Source organism: Capricornis sumatraensis, chromosome 2 (assembly GCF_032405125.1).
Source record: "Capricornis sumatraensis isolate serow.1 chromosome 2, serow.2, whole genome shotgun sequence".
Lineage (NCBI taxonomy): Eukaryota > Metazoa > Chordata > Mammalia > Artiodactyla > Bovidae > Capricornis > Capricornis sumatraensis.
In genome coordinates, this window is record NC_091070.1 from 200,627,223 (window position 1) to 200,648,337 (window position 21,115).

General features: G+C 41.0%; 1 protein-coding gene across 4 annotated transcripts in view; it reads left to right on the forward strand.

The window, feature by feature from the left end:
- Positions 1–8,693: 8,693 nt before the first annotated feature.
- The window catches only part of PIK3R3 (phosphoinositide-3-kinase regulatory subunit 3), a 110,273-nt gene continuing 97,851 nt past the window's right edge, over positions 8,694–21,115 (forward strand). For 3 of the 4 annotated variants that reach the window (XM_068964357.1, XM_068964358.1, XM_068964359.1), the window contains exon 1: positions 9,469–9,574. In XM_068964357.1, coding sequence (XP_068820458.1) covers positions 9,469–9,574 — 106 coding nt within the window. Of the gene's footprint in view, positions 8,710–9,466; positions 9,575–21,115 lie in introns of those variants that run through there. The other variant, XM_068964360.1, reaches the window with a different exon arrangement.

Consider the following 21,115-nt stretch of genomic DNA (forward strand, 5'->3'; position numbering starts at 1 on the left):
TAGTCCTGGAGCTCTTCACAGCCTCTAAAACAACATCCAAATGGTTTCATGATTATATTTTCTTTTTTTCTCTTGCTCACTATATGAAAATATATTGCTTTTGAACTCCCAGTTCCTTATACTGGGAATATCTAAGGTGCTTTTACTTCTATTCCCAGGAACTTAGGTGCCTTTACTTCCCAGGTGGTCCTAGTGGTAAAGAATTCATCTGCCAATGCAAGAGTTGTAACAGATAGGGGTTCAATCCCTGAGTTGGGAAAATCCCTGGAGGAGGGCATGGCAACCACTATAGTATTCTTGCCTGAAGAATCCCATGGACAGAGAAGCCTGGTAGGCGCCAGTCCATAGGGTTGCAAAGAGTCAGAACATGACTGAAGTGACTTAGCCCACACACTTAGCTCTAAAATCTTAATGACCTGGATAACCATGATGGTGTGGTCACTAACCTAGAGCCAGACATCCTGGAGTGTGATGTCAGGTGGGCCTCAGGAAGCATTACTATTAACAAAGCTAGTGGAAGCAATGGAACTTCAGCTGAGCTATTTCAAATCCTGTGTGCTGCATTCAATATGCCAGCAAATTTGGAAAACTAAGCAGTGGCCACAGGACTGGAAAAGGTCAGTGTTCATTCCAATCCCAAAGAAGGACAATGCTAAAGAATGTTCAAACTCCCACACAATTGCAATCAGTTCACATGCTAGCAAGTTCACATGATCAAAATCCTTCAAGCTAGATTTCAACCATATGTGAACTGAGAACTTCCAGATGTACAAACTGGATTTAGAAAAGGCAGAGGAACCAGAGGTCAAATTGCCAACATCCATTAGATCACAGAATAAGCAAGAGAATTCCAGAAAAACATCTACTTCTGCTTCGTTGACTACACTTAAGCCTTTGACTGTGTGGATCACAATAAACTGGAACATTCTTAAGGAGATGGGAATACCAGACCACCTTACCTGTCTCCTATGAAACCTGTATGTAGGTCAGGAGGCAACAGTTAGAACTGGACATGGAACAGCAGACTGATTCAAAACTGGGTAAGAGTACCTCAAGGCTGTATATTGTAACCCAGCTTATTTAACTTATATGTCTACTACATCATGTGAAATGCTGGGCTGGATGAATCACAAGTTGGAATCAAGATTGCAGGGAGAAATATCAGTGACCTCAGATACACAGATGACACCACCCTTATGGCAGAAAGCAAAGAGGAATTAAAGAGCCTCTTTTTTTTTTTTTAAGAGCCTCTGATGAAGGTGAAAGAGGAGAGTGAAAAAGCTGGCTTAAAACTCAATATTCAGAAAAATCAGAATGGCATCCAGTCCCATTACTTCATGGCAAATAGATGGGGAAACAAAGAATCAGTGACAGACTTTTTTTCCCTGGACTCCAAAATCACTGCAGATGGTGATAGCAGCCATGAAATTAAAACATGTTTGCTCCTTGGAAGAAAAGCTATGACAAAACTAAACAGTATATGGAAAAGCAGAGACATCACTTTGGAAACAAAAGTCCCTCTAGTCAAAGCTATGGTTTTTCCAGTAGTCATGTAGGGATGTGAGAGTTGGACCATAAAGAAGGCTGAGGGCTAAAGAATTGATGCTTTTGAAGTGTGGTGCTGGAGAAGACCCTTGAGAGTCCCTTGGACAGCAAGGAAATCCAACCAGTCGATCTTAAAGGAGATCAGTCCTAAATATTCATTGGAAGGACTGATGCTGAAGCTGAAGCTGCAATATTTTGGCCACCTGATGCAAAGAACTGACTCATTGGAAAAGACCCTGATTCTAGGAAAGATTGAAGGCAGGAGGAGAAGGGGATGACAGAGGATGAGATGGTTGGATGGCATCACCAACTTAATGGACATGAGTTCAAGCAAACCTGGGCAAATGGTGAAGACAGGAAAGCCTGCCATGCTGCAGTTCATGGGGTCACAAAGAGTTGAACACAACTTAGTGACTGAACAAGACTGCATAATTTAGAATTTCACACATCGGTATTGAGAGAGGGAGAAACAGGATCCTGGATGAAGTCTGGGGAATAATAGTGATTTGTGTAGACTGATTCCTCTGCAAAAAGCATAAGATGAGCAGAATACAAGGTAGTTTCTACCCTCGAATTAAAAGAAAGTCCTTATATCATTTTTCAATCAAATTCTTAGATCTGAACACACACATGACCAGGCCTTTTACATTCCATGCTGGTATTTTTATTACTCAAATGGTGATCTTTAAGCTCTAGAGGTTGCATCATTTTCCCAGGTTTCCCAAGATGCCCATGCAGAAGTGTCTGTGTGTATGTGTGTGTTAGTTACTCAGTCATGTCCGACTCTTTGCAACCTCTGTCCGTGGGATTCTCCAGGCAAGAATACTGGAGTGGTTTGCCATTTCCTTCTCCAGGGTATCATCCCAACCCAGGGATCGAACCCAGGTCTCCCGCATTGTGGGAAGATTCTTAACCATCTGAGCCACCAGGGAAGCCTTAGAGGTGTCTGGGGAGGCTGCAAAAAGACTCTTTTTTTGAATATACATATTTTATAAAATATTTCTGAAGGCTGTTTGTGACTTTATTGTTCATAGAGGTGAGGTGATTCATAGAATCAATGAAAAATGCTATTAGTTTTTCGTTTTTTTTTTTTAAACCAAAATTGTCCAATATGGGAACTGGACTGATTTTGCCCTCTAACAGTGAAATATCTGACAGTTTTTAGATTGAGACCCTAGAATTACAGGGAGATTATTGCACATTCCAGAAAGCAGACATGAACTACAAATTGTTTCAAACTATTGAAATAATGACCACAGAAAGTGAGCGTACTTTGAAGCCCTATATGGTGTTACATTTCAGAAATGAGCTGGACTGGAAAATGAAACCAGCTTCTCTTCTTGCTGCTGAGTTTTTCTGAATTTCCTACAAGCTGCTTGGAATTTTGCAAACAATTCACAGCTGATAAAATAAAAGGGCAGTGGAACTGAGTGTCTCCAGTGAAGACCCTAGAAGCACCCAGCAGGGCGTCACCGTCTGCCCCTTGAACTTCTGTAACCAAGAACTGTACAATTAAAATTTTTCTTTTTGTCCTTTTATATAAATGAGAGTCAACTGAGGAACTACAGAAAAGATTATCAGGCTAACTTGAACTTAGACTGCCCCAGAACCTTCTTGGAGGGTTTTGATTCTTCTTGTGATTTTCGTTTATTCACTCAAAGAGCATTCACTGGTTGCCCACTGTGCACCAGGCCTGATGCAGGGCACTGATGGTTTGAGGACATGCTCTCCACTCCTGAGGAATTCCAAGAGCCGGAGGGGCGAGTTAGACTTGGAAACAGGCACTTTGAATGTGGTCTACTAAGGGCTGCACAGAGGCCAATGCAGGGGACTGAGTGAGCACAATCTTCAAGATCAGATGCACACAAGTGGGAGTTTGCCACTTTGAAGTGAAGGGTGTTGTATGCAGGAGAAATTTCCTACTGTTCTGAGAACTGCAGTATTTCAATATAGCTAGTTCTTAGGAGGGACGAGAAGAAATAAATGTGTGAGAAGACTGGAGAGGTAGGCAAGGGTTAGACCACCAAAGCCTTGAACGCCAGGCTAAGAGACTGAAACCGTACCCTGAGGGCACTGGGCAGTTTCTGCAAGGGAGTGACATGTCCAGATTTTTTATTTAGAGCCATCAATCTAACTTTGTAGAATATGAATCAGAAGAAGCAAGGCAGGGAGATTATGAGGGCTATTGCAGTCCGGTTAAAAATAATGAGACTGCTGATCTGATCTTTGGGTCAGTTTTCAGTGCAACTTTTTCAGGTTTTGAGCTAATCAAATGGATCTGACAAACTGAGAAGTAAAGAGACCATGTAAGTTTGCTGCTGCTGCTGCTGCTGCTAAGTCGCTTCAGTCATGTCCGACTCTGTGCGACCCCATAGACGGCAGCCCGCCAGGCTCCCCCGTCCCTGGAATTCTCCAGGCAAGAACGCTGGAGTGGGTTGCCATTTCCTTCTCCACCATGTAAGTTTAGGGCAGGCTAAATATCACCTCCTCTAGGAAGCCTTTACTCAGCTGCATGTGGGCAGAGATCATCATTGTTTGGGGGGCTCATAGAGTACTTTGTCAGTTTCTCTATTATAGTGTAATTCTATAATTACAGGTATATAATTGGACTCCTCCTCTGAGGAATCTGGAGGAATCAATGTTAGGCACTTTGTCTTACTCATTTTTTTATCCCCAGTGTTTAGAAGCGTCAGTAAATATTTGTTAAGTGAATGAAGGGGAGAAAGAAGCTGTGTGATGTAGTGGGAAAGGCATTGAGCTAGTTGTCGGGTCCTGGGGCTCTAATCCTGGGTCTGCTACTAAGTGGCTGTGTGACTCTGAACCAGTCTCCTTACTGCTCTGGGTCTCAATTTCCTCATCTGTAAAATGAGAATGGGGCTTCCCTGGTAGCACAGACGGTAAAGAATCCGCCTGCCATGGGGGAGACCCAGGTTCGATCCCTTGGTTGGGAAGATCCCCTGGAGAAGAGAATGGCAACCCACTCCAGTATTCCTGCCTAGAGAATCCCCATGGATAGAGAAGCCTGGCGGGCTATAGTCCATGGGGTCGCAAAGAGTCGGACACGACTGAGTGACTAACACAGACAGATACACACACGCACAATGAAAATAAAAATACAGCCCTTCTCAGGGTTATGGAGATTCAACGAGATAACAGAGCTCACCAGCTGCCTGCCCTGTTTGTGCCCTGCCCTCGTGAAACAGCCTGGACTATTGTTCCTGTCATCTGGATCTCATTTGCTCTCGTTCTCCTGGTGAGAATCGAACTGAAAGCTGTTGCCTTGATGGAGGGGAAGTTTGCAGCAGCAGCATAGCACATCATCCAGGTGGACATTGTGTTGCTAGTAGGGTAGACACCAAAAAGAGGCGAGCATGTTAGGCTAGAGAGAGACCTGCTGTTTTTGGTGATCCCCAAAGCTGAAAAAGAACCCAAAGTGGGAGATCTATATCCCGTGTTGAGTCTGAAGAAGCCCTAAAACAGAGCCCTATAAACTCAGGAATTGAGCAGCATCTGGAGAAATGCCACTTCTATGAAAATCACTCATTCATCTCATGTCATAATTTCTCACTGCTTTGGGTTGAAAGGATTAACCCTTTCCCCAAGTTTCAAGACAGATGTAGAGGAGAGATTAAAAAAAAACTACAAATGCCAAATAAAAGGAGTATCATTCTGAAAAAAAAAAAGAAAGGAAAGACAAGATGTTAGGCACTGTCATCTCAAGAGATTATGATCAATCCCTAGTGAAGATGTCCTTCTAGAAGATCCACTAGCACTGCTTTTTTTTTTTTACATTTTAAAGGCAAGCTTTTCCACAAAAACTTGATATATCCCTAACTTATAAGTCATGCAGTTGGGGAGGTCCTGAAATCTGCAACTGATAATTTGTAATTTTCTTGGAATTCCATTTATTGAGTTTATTTAGCTGCATGGACTTGGCCTTATCAGAAGACATGTGGTCAAGGGAAAATAATAAGAAAGGAAGAAAAAGAGGGGAATTGAGTCCAGTGATCCTTCCCCGAAGGCTAAAGCCAGTTTTGTGTTAAAGCCAGTGACCTTAAAAAAATAATAAAAGTATGTTTCCATTTTGCAAGACTTAAAAAAAAAATTGTGTGCTCAGATGGCACCTTTAATCACGAAGAACTTTTGGCTGAGTTCCAGGCTGATTCTGCTGGCACAGAGAGCTCTGAGATCATAGCCTATATTCAGTGCATAGAAGACATATTTCATCCATCTCTGAAATACAGAGGGGAAACGGAGCATATTAGAACTGTTTCACAGCAAGACCAGACCAGGGTGAAACGTGAAGGACACCTGGTCCATTTGGAATCACAGAAAGGTACTATTAATTCAAAGTACTTAAGTGGCTTTTTTTTTTTTTTTTCCATTTTCAGAGTGTTTCACAATAAACTAAGTAGCTTGCATAAATCTGAAGGTAATCTCCAAGGCAGATTTTGTGATTTACCTAACACTACTTTAAATTTAAAAGAGAAAGGAGGGCGGCAAATGGGAAAAAACCAGTTCTCAAAGTAGCCGGTGGTGACCCAGGAGTTTGAGCTCTTAGAGCTGAATTTAATCCACACCCAGGCCAAATATAATTCTCCAGGATGGAAATGGTCCAGGGCACCAGAGCTAACATTTGCCAAAAAGCCTGAGGCAGCTTGGTGACAAGTAGTCAGAACCTCACTTCTATTTCTCAACTGAAGGAAAGTAAAGCCAGCATCATATGACAGGCGCTTCCCACCATGGCAGGGCACTGGTTCAAGTCCATCTGAAAGAAGTGTGCTTCCCCTTGATTCATCCTTACCTCTTGCATCACTGTTATTCTTCAGAGGCCTCCTATTCAAAGGTTTATTTGTTGGGCAGCTGGGTCATATGATCTTAGGTGGCAAGGTTGAATCACACAGCTTTACTGTGTGTGTCAGTTTGGAGCACATATTATACACTTTCCTGCTTCTTTACTACATCTCCTGAAGGCTTAGTTGTGGGGAGGGCCTGGGTGATTGTTCTGTTTATTGAAAATTGAACCCCCACCACCAAACCATGAGAAGTGGTCCACACAAAAGCTATTATGGAAATCTCTGAGACATTATCTTTTCCACACTTCCTCTCTTCACCTTCATTTTGTTTGGGAATGCACAGGGACACCCGTGAACAAAAATAAAGCAACTTGCCCTGACTGATTGCTCTGCTTTTTGAGTTATCAAATGTGAGTGCTTCTGGCTCCCAGATAGCAAGAAGTAAAGAGTCTGCTGGGAAGCCAGCCACAAATTGGGAGTTGATCTTCCAGCATCTTCTATCTGATGAATGGTCCAGGACATTCAAATTAATGCGCCCTGTCCCAGATAGATTTGCCTTCTGAATCGCATTTGAATTTCAGAAATGTAAGAAAGTAAGTCTATTAAGAATCCTGATATGTATTTTCAGCACAGTCCGGTCCATTCATTCTTCCTGGCTCTTTTCAACCCCTGACTTTATACGCAGTCCATACACATTTTGACTGTCTGCTCCCAGAAACTGTCTCAACTCACAGTCAGAGCACTTTTAAGGAAGGCAGAACCACTTGAGGAGGTTGAGGGTGAAACGTGGCAACTTTCCCACAGGCATGTCAATATAGCAGAGCCACTCACGGTAGTTTTTGCTGGGGCTTAAATCAGGTTGTCAACCCAAACACAATGGGCTTTGTTATTCCTGTGTAAAGAGGAAATGGAGCAGTTTTTGGCCTCCTGACTGTATTGAAGAGTATGAAGAGCGGCAATTCCAGGCACAACCTTCAAGAGATGCTACTGTACCCCCCGACCCGCAGCAAGTTAATTAGCAGTTTCTGAAATGCGTCAAAGTATTTAGCATTTCATACTTTAAGAATGAGGGGAGGGACTGGGTATACGTGGAAGAGGGTCTGTCGGGGGGGGACAGAATAGAGCTCTTTTGGGGAGAGATTCCACCTGTGATTTATTTCGAAACTCACACACGCGCTGTAATTGCAAGGCTTTTCTGTTTTGTTTTTTTTTTTCCCCCTCCTGGCTAGAGCACTCGAGTTGAGGGGCCTGCTGCGGTGCTCCACCATTTATTTCAGGTGTGGCGAGTTCCCCCTGGGTTCGAAAGTCCCGATGTGGAAAGCACAGAGGAACTACGAAATGCCTCCTTAAGAAGTGCCTCACTGCTCACGGGAAGAAATCGAGGCCAGGCTCAGGTTAGCGGCCGGGACTGCTGCACGGGGCCCACGGGCATGTCCTCTCACTGAGCAATAACGGTCCAGCAGTTGGCTTTAGGGACCTTTGCTTTATCTGACAACTTATCACGGGGGGTGGGTGAGGTGGAGCGGGCTGTCCTAGCAAGGGGAAGAGGTCCGTGGGGGAAGAACTCTGCCCGGGGACATCCTAAGGGCCAGAAGACCGCGCGTCCCGCCAAGTGACAGCAGGCTCCCCTCTCGGTCCGCTCCCCTCCCCCGCGGCCAGTCTCCGGGCAGAGCTGTCTCGCGCCAGCCCGTCCTCCCCCTCTTCTACTCGTCCGAGCGGACCGAGCCTCAGCGGGAGCCCCGCCTGTCTCCGGGCAGCTTGAGCCCCCGAGCGCTCGCCCAGCCTGTCAGTAACCGCCGTTTGCGCTTTCTTTCTTTCTTTTTTTTTTTCCTCCTCTTCTTTTCTTTCCCCCTTCTGCCTTTGTCCCGCTTAGTAACTAGGCTCTGACCAATCGCCGCCACACCGGCCGGCGCCGGGTGGCTCCTGATTGGCCCGCTTGGGGCGCGCAGTCGTCTCCCGCTCCTTCGCTGGAGCAAGGCAGACAAAAGACGCAGGCTCCGGGCTCCGGCAACCCGGCTAAGCCAATCACCAGCCACTTCACTCTCTCTTCCCCCCTCCTCTCCTCCCTGCTCGCCTCTCCCTCCCGGCCCGGCTCGCGTGCTCCAGGCACTGACTCCTGGCGAGCAGCCAGCGCCCGGGCCCTACCATTCTGATTGAGGCTTGGGGGGGAAGAGGTTGGTGGGTTAAGGAGCCGAGGCCTAGGGAGCGATGGGGAGAATTGATAGCTGAGGCAGAGGACAGTTTTACTCACACTGTCTCAGGCACCTGACAGAAACCCCAACACTTCGAGGCGGGATAGAGTGGGAGGAGCACTGGCGATGCTGGCCGTCTCCCCTGCTCGTCCTGGTTGGGTGGCGCCTCAGCGGGGGAGCTTGGGGGCGGGGAAGGGTGTCCCCCTCCGCGCCGTTAAAATGAAACTCTAGTGGCTGGAGTCAGGGCAGAGCGTGAGGGAATCAGGCGCTGGCGGGCTCGCTTACAGCCCGGCGGCAGCGTCCGGCCAAGCAAAGATAACTGGACTCTGGAACAGGACCCCATCCCAAGGCTGCGGCAGCTTCGGTTCCGAGTCCGAACGGAACGAAGCTCGGGTCCCGGCCTCTGAGGGGATCTCTCCTCGCAGACCAGTGGGACCCCGAAACTTGAACGCAATACCCAACCCCCTTTTTATTCCTTCCTTTGTCACTTCCCCACCTTTCTTGCAACGCGTTCTTTTTCCCCCCTCTCCATTCTCCCTCTCGAAGGACACGAAAGTGGCTTCCGCGGAAAGATTTGAAGGCTATAGGAGCTTTTCTCTTTGCAGAACGACTGTGTAGAAGGGATTTTTGGAAAACCGCTTTTTAACACCTCTGCCCTCGCCCCCCATCCACCCCCAAGCCTCTCTGTATCCCTTCGAAGAGAAAAGCCCATAGATTGAACATTCCGGAGGCATTTTGTTTGATGCCGGAGGAGAGGGGAGAAGGACCCCGTCCTCGTCCTGTTAGTTGGCTGGACTTGTACCGGCCGTTGGAAACCCCGAAGTACATTTTCCAGTGGGACTTTTACAGATATATATTTTTAAATTTTTAAAATAGCAGATAAAGAATATATATGCTTTCTATATATTTTCTGACGACCTGCCCCTGACAGCACGATGTACAATACGGTGTGGAGTATGGACCGCGATGACGCAGACTGGAGGGAGGTGATGATGCCCTATTCGACAGAACTGATATTTTATATTGAAATGGATCCTCCAGGTACTTGGGAGAAAAAAAAGAATCTTGTGATGGGTCTGATTTGTGTTTAACAAGACCTTGGTGATGTTTTCCGGGCAGAAGTATTCTTGGGTGCTCTAGGTTCGGGATGAGGGGCAGATTTGCAGTTAGAGCTGCAGTAAAAACTGCTTCTGGTTTACACGTTTAAAGTTTGCAGTTAGGACCCCGATCCTATTGTCCTGTGAGAGTGGGGGTGGGGGCTGGGGTGGTGGGGGTGGGAGGAAGGACCCGTTTCTTTTACTTTGCCTTTGCTTCTCGTTCAGGTTTTCGTCGTACCCTCCACCTCCCCTTCCCCCCTCCCCGTTTCAGTTAAAGATTCTACCTGCAAAGGATGCTTTATATCCCAGTCTTAAAGTCAGTCTTTCCCTTTAGGGGAATTCTTTAAAGCTTGTCATTTCGTACGTTTGGCTCGCTGTGTTTTACCTTCGTTAACTTCTGAAACTGGGCTTGCCTATGTGATTATTCGTTTTAAAGACCCCCTTTTCTCTCGTGGAAACCGAGTGCCGGTTAGTGATTTTCAGGGGCTGGGCTTTTTTATTCAGTCATGGCCTTAGTCTGAGGTTTTTCTTTTCAGAATATAGTCACTCAGAGAGATCTGCGTGCACTGTTTTATTAATCTTTAATTTATGGTGATTTAACTTAATTTATGGGATAGTATTTAATGTAACTTCGATTCTTAGCGTAAAAAGAGGAAGAACCTTTTTTGTGTGAATATATGTGATGTGTACATATATGTGATAGGTTTGAGTCCCCATAATGTAAAGTATACACAGACTCTATTTTTACTTTAGAGCTTTGTCTGAGATCCTTACAGACATTTTGTGTATATGGTAGGAAAAGAAAAGGAAGGAAAATAGAAAAGTTGGGTAATTTTTTTTCTTTTAAGTCTATGTCCTGATTATCAGCTGTCAGATTTTCAAATCCTGTTTGCAATTACAGACAGTGCTTTATGTAATGATTTTGAATAAGTAGAGGGCCTTTGTGACTATTTTTGTTGAGGATGAATTCGTTATGTCTTTTAAAAATGTGTTATAGCCAAGCCTACAGAATAAATTGTGTCATTGGGGAATCTCGGTTATCATGAGACTGTATGTTTTTGGAAACCTTTGAAAAGATCTGAGCCCATGAAAGTGTAATGAAGTATAACTGTCTTACAGGATGTATGTAGAAATTATTTCCTGTGTCCTTGTGAACAGTGAATTCTCCTCTTTGTGTTTTTTTCAATTAGTCATCGAGTGATAGAGTGTTAAATGATGTTATATTAAGAGCCAGTACTAATATTGAATCAATCTTTTTCGCTCTCAATGATCACTTAGAATTTTTTTTCTTTCCCTTCATTTTGGAGCCTTCTTTATTTGCTTTTATAATTGTGACTGCAATCCAGATTCAGCTTTTTTTTTGTATTTTGCAAAGTTTTTAAGATTTGCCACCCATCTATTGTGTGTATTTCCCTCTTTGTTTCCCCTTAATGGTAAAGCATCATTTCTACTAGATGCATTTGTCATTCACATAAATGGAAATTTAGTACATCATTGGTTCCTCTCCTCTAAAAAGTAAGGTTAATAATTCTAGATATCTGTTACTGTGAGAATCATATATTCAGACTGCCTGAGAATGATACTATGTTCATTTAATATCTGGCCTTGCAGACATACAAAGGGAATTTGTTGGGCGGAGAGGTGAGTGGGGAGGAGGGGAGAAAATGAAGAAGGCACTAATATTTGAAAAACATGGGCCTAGTAGAAATATAAACTGAGTTGAGTTGACTTGTCCAAAAATGATTTTAAGAAAAGTCAGCTGTTTTCATTATACAGTGCTGTGGGTGTTAAAAGGTTGTTTAGAAAATTCTGATCCAAACTTTGTGTATTCCATGGAAATAAACTTTTGAGTTTAGAATGTTTATTCTTAAATGAAATTTTGCATACTGAGATTCTAGTCAGAATATTAGAAGTATGTGTATACTGTTCATTACTCATTTGTAGGCTTAATGTATTAATAGAATACAATTAGTTATTTCTAACAGCTTTTTGAAAAGGAAACATACTTGAGTATGCTAAAATATTGCCTATGAAATGAATGGTTTTTAATGTAAATAATGTGAACAGCCTTGTTTTGTGTGATAAATTAAGTTTTGAGATGTTTAAAACTAAGTAAATTTTTAGTGAAGAGGTTGCAACATGTCTTGTATCCATCCTTTCCCTAGTTCCTATCATAGGATCCTAGATCAAGCTCCTGGACTGGTGTGTGAGTGCACTAACTGTTCTCCCCCTGTTTCTACTCTGTCCAGTCCACAGTGTTCTTAAAGTATCATGTAGTGATTTATCTTCCAATGGTAAACCTTTCAATGACTTAAAAACCTTCCAGCGCTTTTCCTTTGCCTACTGAAAAAAGCCACATCTTGCTTATCCTTTAATATAAGTCCCTTTATTTTTGCTTCCAACCTAATTTTCCAGTCTTTTCTCCTCCTGGAGTCCATCACAAGTTCTGTGGAAGCTGTTTTATACTTGCTGTTCCTTGACTGTGTGCTGTTCCCTCTTCCTGGGTGCCTTTCACTTTGGGTTGAAATCTCATACATGTTAAGGGTCCTGGTTAGATGACTTCTTTGCCAGCATGTGTGTTCCCTGATCCCTACTGTTTGGAGACATCCTTCCTTTCTTTCCCTCCCTCTTCTAGCACTTCTCAGATAGAACTTTTTCCATTCTGCCTAGAGTAGCTTCTGCATTTATTTATGTATACTTCCCCCTTTGGAATTATGTTCCCACCAGTTTATGAGCTTCTTAGCTTGTCAAGGTCTTGCAAGTAGTAGACAATTTAATAAATATGTGTTGAATTAACGAATGCCTAAGGAGTGTTGTTTCTTTCTAGCCTTTACCTGCTTTTTTACTTAAGGTCTTCAGTCACTTCATTTCTTGGCTATTGCAGTAGCCTCTGTTTAAGTAACTTTCAAATTACACAGTTATTGACTTAGGGTCCTTAACTGTAATATTAATATTACAGTTTTTAAAATATGACTTTCATTTTAATTTTAGTCTGAAGTGTAAATGTGAAATTTTTGTCTATTTTTGCTGTCAGCAGCCTCAAAAACTATTTTTCGAAGGTCTTTCTTTCCAGCCTGTATTTTCAAAAACTACCATTACCATGTATCCTGAAGATTCTAATAACTGGCTGGATTGCTACATCTATTATAATTTACTGACAATGTAAGGGTTGGATCCAAATGAAACTTTGATGTCTTAATCTTTATATGTTTCCCAGAAATACTGGGAAATACCAAACTGTTTAGAGGGAGTATAAAATGTTTTAATTTCAGAAATGTTAAGATTATGGTACAGAGAATTGCTTATAAGCATCTTGGTTAGTCCTCTTGTGATTTGGAAATCAGGATTATTCCGTAACAGAACAGTTGGTGTCCTTTCCAAGAGCCCTGTTTTTTGGTTTTTTAGATTTATTTATTTATTTTTTGGCTGTGATGGGTCTTCGTTGCTGTGTGCAGGCTTTCTCTAGTTGCGGCAAGTGGAGGCTACTCTTTGTTGTGGTGCTCTGGCTTCTCGTTGCAGTGGCTTCTCTTGTTACTCTTCTAGGCGTGTGGGGCTTCAGTAGTTTTGATATCATGGCACTTGGGGGCTTGGGCTTAGTTGCTTAGCAACATGTGGGATCCTCCCGGACCAGGAATTGAACTGGTTGACCCCTGCATTGCAAGGCATATTCTTAACTAGTGGACCACCAGGGAAGCCCCAGAGAGCCCTGTTTTTGGGATAAGAGCTGTTGGAAGATTGCCAATATGCAGCTGATCATAAACTCATCCCCAAAGCTTGTAGGTAGTGGTCTGTAAGAGTGCACTTCAGTTTTGACATTGTGTTTATTTTGAGAAGATGTAATAAATCATTTCTTTTTTAGACTAACATACAGTTCTTTTTAAGATTGTAGATTTTTTTGTTCTTATTTTTTTCTTATTAAGAACAAATTTCTGAATCTGTAGGGCAGCAGCAATCTCTTCAGTGATAATTTGAAAAATTTAAAAATTTAATTGCTTGGCAAAACATAAATATAGGAAGGTCTGGAAAAGTGATTCTCATTTTTTTAAATCTCAGTACCCCTTTTATGGGCTTCCTGGGTGACTCGGTGGTAAAGGATCCACCTGCTAACGCACGAGACCCAGGTTTGATCCCTGGGTTGGGACAATCCCCTGAAGAAGGAAATGGCAACCCACTCCAGTGTTCTTGCCTGGGAAATCCCATGGACAGAGGAGCCTGGAGGGCTACAGTCCATGGGGTCTCAAAGAGTTGGACACGACTTAGTGATTAAACAACAACAGCCCCTTTTATACTCTTAAAATTATTGAGGATCCCAAAGAGTTTCTGTTTAAGTGGGTTGTTTCTGTTGAAATGTGCTCTATATTAGAATAAAACTGAGAAGTTAAAAAGTATTTAATTCATTTAGAAATAATAAAGCATTACATGTTAACATAACTTTAAAATGAGAAAATAGCTGTATTTCCCCAGAAACAAATGAAAAAAGTGAGAAGAATGGCATCATTTTATGTTTTTGCAAATAACTTAATGTCAGGCCTTTTAATCTTTAATGTATGGCTTAATAGAAGGCATATAAATTCCCATGTCTCCTCCTGCATTCAGTCTGTTGAGATATCGCAGGTCATAGCCTCTGGAAAACTCCACTACACGGTTGTGAAACAATGAGAGTAGAGAAAGCAAATAATGTCTTAGTAACACTTTGAAAAATTGTGTGAAAATTGGACCTTCTTGGGCCCTCTGAAAGGTCTTGGGGACCCTCAGTGGTCTCTGGATTACACTCAGAGAAATACTGGTTTAGTAGTTACTTGACTACATAGTTTGATGGCCAACCTAGTGAAGTATTTTTGGAGCCAGATGAAAGGTTGTTTCAGGAAACTTACTTTTTTGGGCATACTTGGTATTTTCATCCTGGTAAAATTCTAGATTAAGTAACATTCTGGTGGAGAACTAACATATTGGGCCTGTGATTGAAGAAAATGTCTGCTGAGAAACACACTGGAGAAATAGGTCACCTGCCACTGTGTGGTCCTTACCGTTAGCAAATTGGGCATCCTGCTTCTGTGGTTGAATTTTTCTTTATAACTCTGAACATTTGATGGATTCATCTTACATAAAATGCTTCTCCTGTATGTATTGTAAGATATTTCTTTTATGAGCTAGGTGTCACTTTTTAATGATATTGTAGTATGGAAGGAATGTTTATATAATCAAATGATGTAAAAAAGCCATGCCAACTTTTTCTGCATCTTCTTATTGAAAAAGATTAGTCATTGCTTTCATTTTAATATATTATAGTTTATAGTATATCCAAGTATGTTTCATTAGAAGTATGGTAAGTCTTTACTTGATAATACTTTTAAGGTTTATTCTCATTGTTTTTTTCATGCTTTATATTTTTCATAGAATATAGAAAATATTGGACGTCTTTATGGTCACCATATTTAACAAAGTATATAGAAAAATAATGACAAATATGTCTATGTGATATAATTTTTATTGATATTAAAGGAGGAGGCAGCCTGAATGTAGTAGAAAGAACACAGGCTTTGGAAACAGATGGTATGGGTCCCAAACCTAGCTTTGCTTCTTTCTTTGCTGTGAGCATCCATTTCTCTTCTGTAGGATTGGATTAATACATCCTGTTCGCAGTTGTTCTGCAGATTAGAAGTACGATATCAATATCTTGTACGGTGTTTGGCATATGTTGTGTGCTGCATGTGTGCCTGCTCAGTTGTGTCCGACACTTTGTGACCCCATGGACTATGGCCAGCTAGGCTCCTTTGTCCATGACTAGGCAAGAATACTGGAGTGGATTACCATTTCCTCCTCCAGGGAATCTTTCTGACCCAGGGATTGAACCCACATCTCCTGCAGCTCCTGCATTGGCAGGTAGATTCTTTACCACTGAGCCACCTGGAAGCCCTTTGGCACATGTAATGTACTCAATTCATTGTAGCTTATATCCTGGCATATTGCTAATATTCAGTTAACTCTATCTCTTTGCATATTCTTGCAGTCAAAACCTTTTGAGATATCTTGCTGCATGCTTTTCTTCATCCTTGACATTTAAACTGGAGCCATTTTGTTTTTGGAAGAATTCCCTAGGGTCTCTTCTAGACTCTCATGAGTCTATGGAAATATCACTCAAATCATCCTTTCTTTTTAGTTTCCATTGCCTTTGTTCCTCATCACCTCACGTTTGAAATGATTTGTAATAAGGTAACAGTTGCCAGCATTTGTTGATTAGTTATTGTAGACCTGGCACTATGTTAAATGCTTTCATATGTATTATTTCTTTTAGCCACACAACAACCTTATAAAATAGGCATGATTATCATCCCACTTTACAGATGGGGAAACTGAGACAAATGTGTATACTAACTTATTCAGTTCCTCATAGTCAGCAAGTAGCAGAGCAAGTCTGTCTGCCTAACCAACGCCCAGGTTCTTAACTGGTACCTCCTAACTGGTTCTTTGTTTCTAATTTATTTTTCCCCTCCCCTATAAATTCATCCTGAATTCATCAGCCAGATTAATCCTACTAAAATGTTATTTTCATTGTTTTACAGCTCTATTTAGAAACTGTTAGCAACTCTCCATTTATTTTAAGCAGAGGCCATACTCTTAAACTTGACATATGTAATCTTTAGTAATATGGTGCCAATTTACATTTCCATCTTAATTACTAATCCTCTATTCCCATTTTTTTTCTTGCCCAATTCCTTGCTTATCACTTCACTATACCTTGCTTATTTCCATCTCCAGCCTTTTGCTTATGCTGCTTCTTATGTTAGATTATGCCTATCCTACCCCATCTTTAAATCAGGATCCTTTGTAAGTCCTTCTTCCTCCTTTTCTTCCTCTAAAAATTCCAGCATTGAACCCCTTTAATTATCTAGGGCTGTGGTCTGTTATTTTGACACAAAATCACTTTCTGTTTTGGCATTAATTATTTTGCAAATGTAATTTATTTCCCCAACAAGATAAGCTTAAACACCCAGTGTCAAAATATTTTGTTAAATCTTAGGCCTGTGGACCCAACCAGCTTTATTTTGTGACTCATTTAAAAATGTTGGTATTATTTATTATCAACATGTGATCTTTAAACTTATAAAGATAATTTATTGTAACAAAAGGAATAATGAAAAAATGCAATACATAGTGTTATCAGCAAAATTTTATGGTTTTGCATAAAAGTCATATTTGAAATTTTGAAGTAGTAAAAATGAACAGTAAGTTTCTGAAAGTTTGGATTAAATATAGTTGTTTAATGTGTTACTATACCAATTAAATTTAGATTGTGTAGAACTTGACTTGGGATAACAAGGTAAGGTCAGCTGTAGAGCCTTATAAGATCAGTTTTCAAATTGTTCACCCATGGTATATTTTTTGATTCCTTGTGCATTATTTGTAAGTTCATATGAAGTGAGAGGGTTATCTTATTTTTTTAAATAAAAGGGGCAGTAGACTAGGTCTAGCCTGCTAGATCATACCATTTTGCATGTCCCATGTCAGTGTAAAAACTGCCCTGTGCCCTGGGACTATGAGCCAACACAGAGCCAAAGTCAACACTATGATGTCATACCATCCACCATTATCCTGCCTTGGATTTCTTGTCCGATGTTCTGTTTGTGGACCAGTTTAGTTGTCTACCTGTGTGTAAGAGTATAGGGCAACAAATCCAGGCTATGTGATCTTAGGTACTTATTGTTATAGTTTCTTTCTTTCTGGCTGTACCAGGTGGCTTGCAGATATTACTCAGTTCCCTGACCAGGGATTGAACCCAGGCCACAGAAGTGAAAGTGCTGAATCCTAACCACTGGACCAAGGAATTCCCTAGTTTCTTTCTTTTTTTTTTTAATTTAGGAAAATATAAATCATGAGTCAAAATTTAAAATTTGTGTATAAATTATTTTGGAGAAGGCCGTATCAAAATGTGTTACAGGAATACTGCTTTAGAGTTCATTCTTTCACATGTATCCTTCTTAGCTTTCTAACTGTACAGTAGAGTCACTCAGTATGGTATAATTCATATTGAACTTCTAACAAGGATTTGTGAAATGAACAACAGACTTCTTTTCCTGAGATTCGTCCTGATCGTCCTGGGATATGTTTCATAAAAAAGTATATAGTTAGTATATTTTCATCTGTAAGCAGCAGAACCTCATTCAACATGGCTTAAGAAATAAGAAGTTTTATCTTCTCATGTAATAAGCTTCAGCGTTGGTTGATTACAGAAATTCAACAATGTCAGTAAAAACCCATATTCTTTGCCTTGCCCAGTTCTGCTACTCTCCCTGGAACTGGCTCCTGTTTCCATACACAAAACTTCTGAAAGAAGGAAGAGGTCTCTCTCTCTTTTTTTTTTTTAATTTTAATTTTTACTTTATTTTGCTTTACAATACTGTATTGTTTTTGCCATACATTGGCATGAATCAGCCACGGGTGTACATGAGTTCCCAATCCTGAACTCCCCTCCCACAGGAAGAGGTCTCTTTCTGTGCCACTGTATTTAGAGAGAGGAAACTTTCTCCAAAAGCCTCTAGCAGGCTTCTTTCACAGCTTTTTGGCCAGAATTTGGTCATATGTCCATTCCTGAACCAGTCATGAGTGGTTGCAGTAGTGATTACTATCAAAATAACCGTGTTTGTGGAATCTGGAGTGGTGTTGACTTCCTCTGAGGCATTATCAGGGGAAGGATTCTGTTAGGAAGGAAGAGGAGGGGATGAATTCTAGGTTGGCAAACAACAGTGGCCACTCTAAAAAGTAATTTGGAGAACCATAGCTCTTTTCAAAGTTCTTGTCTCTGTGTTTGGAAATAAAGATAATTAGTGAGTTAATTTTTTTTTCTTTTTCAAAACTAAAATCTAGTTAGTACAGTGATGTATTATGAAGCCCATTTTTATTTTATAAATTGGAATTCACAGGGTTACATAGTATTGAGAGTTAAATATGACAGGCCATTTCCTGTCTTACCAGTTGCTTTCTAGAAGATGAGGAAGCTAACATCTCTGGTTGACAGTTTCCTTATCTGAGGCTTGTAGGTGTTGGAATAGAGTAAATTAGTACATCTGGTAAATGAATGTAAGAAAGCATTTATAAAATTATAAATTTCATATTTCAAAGTTTAGTAAATTAAGTTTGATAAATTAAGCCTAAGGCTTGATTTATGATTTGAATGACTGACCTTAAAAATTAGGACACTTAAAGTAACTCATAGATCATATCTTTTAATTAGATTGTATTAACTAGTTAGAAATTCAGAGGCAGTATAGTGGGGCTGTTAAGAGAGAGGGTTCTGGAATCAGATTGCCAGAGTTCATGTTGGCTTCTGCCACTTCCTAGCATATATCATTGGGCAATTTGCTTATGTTTTCTGTGTTTTGGTTTCCTTGCCTAAAAATGGCAATGATGGTTGTCCCTACTTCAATAAGATTGTTTTGAGAATCCAGTGAATTAACAACTGTAAAGCAGCTAACATGATGCCCAGACCATATTAAGCATCCAAAAATGTTTTTGTTCATGTGTATTAATTTAATTCATGTTTTTCAGCAAATATTTGATTGCCAGGCAGGCATAGCGTTCAATAGAACAGCAAAATTCCCTTTATTCATGGAGTATACATTTTTAAGGGAGGAGAGAGAACAAAGAATAGACAAAATCATAAGTGGAATACATAGTGATGGTGATAAATGTTATGAAGAAAAAGCAGAGCACAAAAATATGAGTGCTGGGTGAGGGAACTGCTGTTTTCAATATTATTTATTTATTTACTCATTCATTCAGGCCACGCAGCATGCGGGATCTTAGTTCCCCAACCAGGGATCAAATCCATGCTCTCTTGTGGTAGAAGAGTGGAGTTCTAACCACTGGGCCACCATGGATTTCCCCCGGAAGCTATTTTAGATACTAGGACAAGGAGGGCCTGATGTGAAGGAAGTGAGGGGGCTGGTCAGGTATATATATGGGAGGTAAGAGGGTAAGGGAGTATGCCTGGCAGAGGGAATACCAGGTGACATGCAGGAGCATGCGTGTCAGGCAGTCAGGGATCAGTTAGGAGGCCGGTGTGGCTGAAGTGGAGTGAGGGTAAACTATTATATAGCAAGATTTCAAAGGCAAGTAATGATGTAGATGGTGGGGAAGACTATATAGGACATTGTAAGAACTTGGGCTTTTAAAACTTGACTGAGAAATATACATGGAGCACAGCCTTTAAAAGCTGTGACTCACTCTTCTGTACATCTGTAACATATAATATTATATATCAAATATGCTTTAATGAAGAAAAAAGCTTGACTGTGATGAGAAGCCATCCAAGTGTGTTGAAGAAGGATGTGTAATGATTCCTGGCTTAAAAGGACAATTCTGGTTGCTGATGGGAGTGGAGAAACTGTTAGGAGGCCACGGCAATAAACAGGCTGAGGGGTGGTGGTAGCTTGGACAAGGGTGGATGCTGTGGAGACTGTGAAAAGTAGTTGGATTCTGAATATTATGACTAGTTATATAACTTGTCATTTCTAAACTGACTTATTTTCTATTTTTTAGCTTTAGGTATGCTTTAGTAATTAAAAGATTTAGCTTTTAAAATGATGTCAATCTATATATTTTTGGATGGGTTTTTCTATCTTTGAAGTGTTATGGTTTCTAATCTCTGACATGAGTGCAAAGCAGCATAATATGTGGCCTTAGTTATTTGATGAAGCCTTACTCATGAGTTGCCTTGATAAACATTACTGAATAAATCTAGACTGTACTATAATTTACTTTGAAAAGTAACTCTGAAAAGGAAATTATCTTGAAACTGTAAGTTTCTGTGGTGGGCTATGAAGGAGAGGAGAAATTAAAGAGAAGGAAGCCATGCCACATATGTATCATTTTACTTTATGTGCTAAAGTTGTTGGTGTTTTAGAATAATGAAAATATATTTGTGTGTTTACATATTAGTAGAATGATTAAGTGCCTGAACATAGACATTGCTGAAGCGTTGCTCAGTGTTTAGGGGTTCTGGATTCAGATTATTTTGATTTCCAGTTGTATCCCTGTCTACTTCTAGTTTGTGACCCCTGGAGAGCAACTTTGAACAGTCATTGTTTTTGCTTCTTTCCTGACTTTCTCAAACTTAATAGTTTCTCTTCCAGAAGGACCGGCCGTTTCAGTTCTCTCCTTTGCCTGTTTGCTTACTGTGATCTGTATAATAAGGGCCAGGAACCAAGGGAGTAAAGAAAAGAAGCTGTGAGTACTCATATAGGAACATATTTGATTTTGTCACACTTACCTGCCAGAGAGTTTGACATGTTTGACTTTTAGGAAGAAGTTTAAGACAGTCAGGTGATTCAGACCTATAGTAGGACGTAGTTCAGTACTTGGAGTTTACTCTTGTTCCTGAACTGTGTAAGAGCCGTTATCACTGCTGTCTGACTGAAATTGATCTGCACCTCTCTTTTGATTCTGAGGTATCAACAGTGGGCATTTAGGGTAGCATTGCCAGATA